Genomic DNA, 3,171 nt, shown 5'->3' with positions numbered 1-3,171 from the left:
GAAATATCAACAAACTGTCATAATAATTATTGATATTCAACAAGCCCACAGGTTTATTATGGAAGTTAAGTTGTGCCCAAGAAACAGTGTGAAAGATTTCTTCTAATGTACCAAAACCACCTTGTAGTGCGATAAAAGCATCAGAATTTTCAATCATTTTGGTGATTCTTTCATACATAGAAGAAACTTTTAATTCCTCCCCAATCGTAACACCTATAATATTTCCTTCAACTAAAGCTGTAGGAATAATACCCAAAACATTACTACCTCTGAGAAGAGCAGATGTTGAAACAGATCCCATTAACCCAATATTATCTCCCCCATATACCAAGTGAATTTTTCTCTCAGCCAATATCTTTCCAAGATTATTCGCTGCTTCTACAAACACTTCATTTTTTTCAGAACTCGACCCACAAAATACACAAATAATTTTCAATGTTCGTGCAGAGGATCCAGCCATGTTTTTACTTTCATTTTGGTCTGCGAAAATAGAGATAAAGATGAGAGATTTTATCAGGGTAATATGTTATCATGACAAAACTATGGGTCACAGCTGTAAGCAGAATAAACAGTAAAAACAATAATGACACACATGCATATAAACAGTAGTGTGATTGTGGCCCACAATTTTCCTCTGGTTTTACGTCCAGAAACGGCTTCTACGCCTTCTATGAGTCGAGGATATGCTTCCCATCCAATTTTCTTATAAATTGGCAAACAGGGTCTTTTTTAGTCGGATTCTGTCAGGGCCCGTGCACTTAGTTAATATTTAATTACCACACAACAAGGATTAATGGTGTAAACAGCGAAAACGAGTTTAAAACGTTCATTAGGGCCTACAGAAATTTCGGCATGACCTCCCCGTAAGTAGGACATCCCAAAAATTTCAAAACACAACAACAACAATATACGCTCGAAAATAATACCAAGTTCACAATCAACCACACCAACATCCTACAGCCGCACTGGCCAGGACTAGACACAACATACCACAAATAAAATCCAAACAACATTAAAACATAACCATACAGCTACACAGGGCATCTCCCTGGCAAATGTATCAAACCAGCATAATATATATATAAATATCTGGGAACTCTGACACCAACCGACTGACTACTGGGTACCACTCGCTGACGCTCCACCAGACTGCGTCAAAACCCCTGTAATGACCTGCTATGACATCAAAAACAACCACAACATCAAAAGAAAACAGGGGTCGGACCCCAGTACGACAAACCAGTAAAATCACGACGTATATAAAAGACATGTAATAATATCAAGTAAATGCAATGACATGCGATGCATGAATGGTAACAATGGAATAACGGATACCAAATGGAGTCCAAATGAATAGCATCATCAACAGTAACAGTGGCCACCCGTGCCAGGAATGCAGCATCAAATCGCCGCTCGTCCATGCACGTAGCATCGGGAATGCGAGTAGCTAAGTCGCTCGTCCCTAGCTGTCATCTGGGAATGTGGCTAATCCTAACCCACTCGTCCCTCTGATGACTCAATATATCTCAACAGAATCAACATAAATAGCCGTCAAAGGAGTCAAGGCTCAATATATTATGCCAATACAATTTATGCATGAATTCATCAGATTAAACATTCAAAGCACATAATAATAAACAACATTCACCGAATATTCTTACACGCCAATATAAGCGTCATAATGATATAGGTTTGAACGTACCTCAACTATAGCTTACAATACCACGGTAAATTCTTAAGGACTATCGAATGAAAGTCGTCCAACGATAAAACCTACAATATAAATCCGCTATACACTTCAATATAATGCATTCTAACCGACTAAAACAAATTAAATTGGCTCGGTTAAAAATCGAATTCCGGACAGCTTATAAAACCCTTCAAAATCTGGAATTCAAGCTTAATACCTCAATACTCGAGGCTAGAATGCACAACTGTAATTTCGCAAAGGTGGCTCGCCGGAACAAGTCGCCGGAAATACTGTTCACGCTGGAAACCTAGCTGGAAATTAGGGGAAAAGCTCAATTCTTCACTTTTATAAACTAATACACCAAGAACAACCAAAATTCTAAGCCAAAAGCTTACCTAAACCGAATCGAAGCTCACGCACCGTGCTGGAAAACAGGACCGATCGAGCATGCAACCTTCCGATACAAGGCAAGAAAGAAGCTAATAGAATGGAGGATGAAAAATGATAACCTACTGCACAAAATTTCTGGCCGCTGAGACGCTGCACAATTGAAGCAGAAAGACGGAGAGAACGATGGGCAAGGCTGAGGAAGAACTTTTCTGGAAATGAGCGATCTGATCTTGTATCAAATGGGTTTGGGTTTTTATTAAATAAAAGGGAAATGGGCTGGGCTTACTTATTATTATTGGGACTCACATTCTCCCCTACTAATAAAAGATTTCGTCCTCGAAATCTAACAAACACAACACTGATATCCACAACATTACATCTGATAATACATAGGAAATTCAGAATACATCGCGTAATTCATTACATTCTCAAACAAATGAGGCCATTCTTGTCGCATCTTTACCTCTAATTCCCATGTAGATTCTTCTCTTCCATGTCTACTCCACTGTACCAAAACCAATGGAATCGTCTTGCTCCTGAGTTGTCTTTCCTTGCGGTCCAAAATTTGCACTGGATGTTCAACATAGCTAAGGGAAATGTCCAACTCCACATCTTCGACATTCAAGATATGAGACGGATCTGGCTCATACTTCCGCAACATAGATACATGAAACACATTATGTATCAAAGACAAACTCCGCGGCAAATCCAAACGATAAGCCAATGTGCCAATCCTCTCAACAATCATATACGGACTAATATAACGCGGAGCTAACTTCCCTTTATGTCCAAATCTCATGGTACCCCGAAATGGGGATACTTTCAAGAAAACATAATCGCCCACTTGGAACTCTAAAGGTCTACGCCTTTTATTAGAATAACTGGCTTGACGATCCTGGGCAGCTTTCATCCTTTTCCAGATCAATTCAACTTTATCTTTCATTTCTTGAATAAATTCTGGTTTTGACATCTGTCTTTCTCCTACATCTTCCCAACATATCGGCGATCTGCACTTTCTTCCATACAAAGCTTCAAATGGTGCCATACCGATTGTTGCCTGAAAACTATTATTGTAAGAGAATTCAACCAAA

At 39.1% G+C, this 3,171-nt stretch overlaps 1 protein-coding gene across 1 annotated transcript; it reads right to left on the bottom strand.

Annotated features, from left to right (window-relative positions):
* Positions 1-2,453: 2,453 nt before the first annotated feature.
* Positions 2,454-2,879, bottom strand: LOC142506144 (uncharacterized). The gene has a single exon (XM_075619305.1). The coding sequence runs from the start codon at positions 2,877-2,879 to the stop codon at positions 2,454-2,456; it is 426 nt and encodes a 141-aa protein (XP_075475420.1).
* Positions 2,880-3,171: the final 292 nt, after the last annotated feature.

This window comes from Primulina tabacum, chromosome 1, assembly GCF_025594145.1.
Source record: "Primulina tabacum isolate GXHZ01 chromosome 1, ASM2559414v2, whole genome shotgun sequence".
In the NCBI taxonomy this organism is placed as follows: domain Eukaryota; kingdom Viridiplantae; phylum Streptophyta; class Magnoliopsida; order Lamiales; family Gesneriaceae; genus Primulina; species Primulina tabacum.
The sequence above is the reverse complement of the archived record's forward strand: the minus strand, read 5'-3'. Positions and strand labels throughout refer to the sequence as shown.

Excerpts from the sequence above, each read along its gene's own strand:
- LOC142506144 (XM_075619305.1), bottom strand. The coding sequence starts at position 2,879 with ATGAGATTTGGACATAAAGGGAAGTTAGCTCCGCGTTATATTAGTCCG.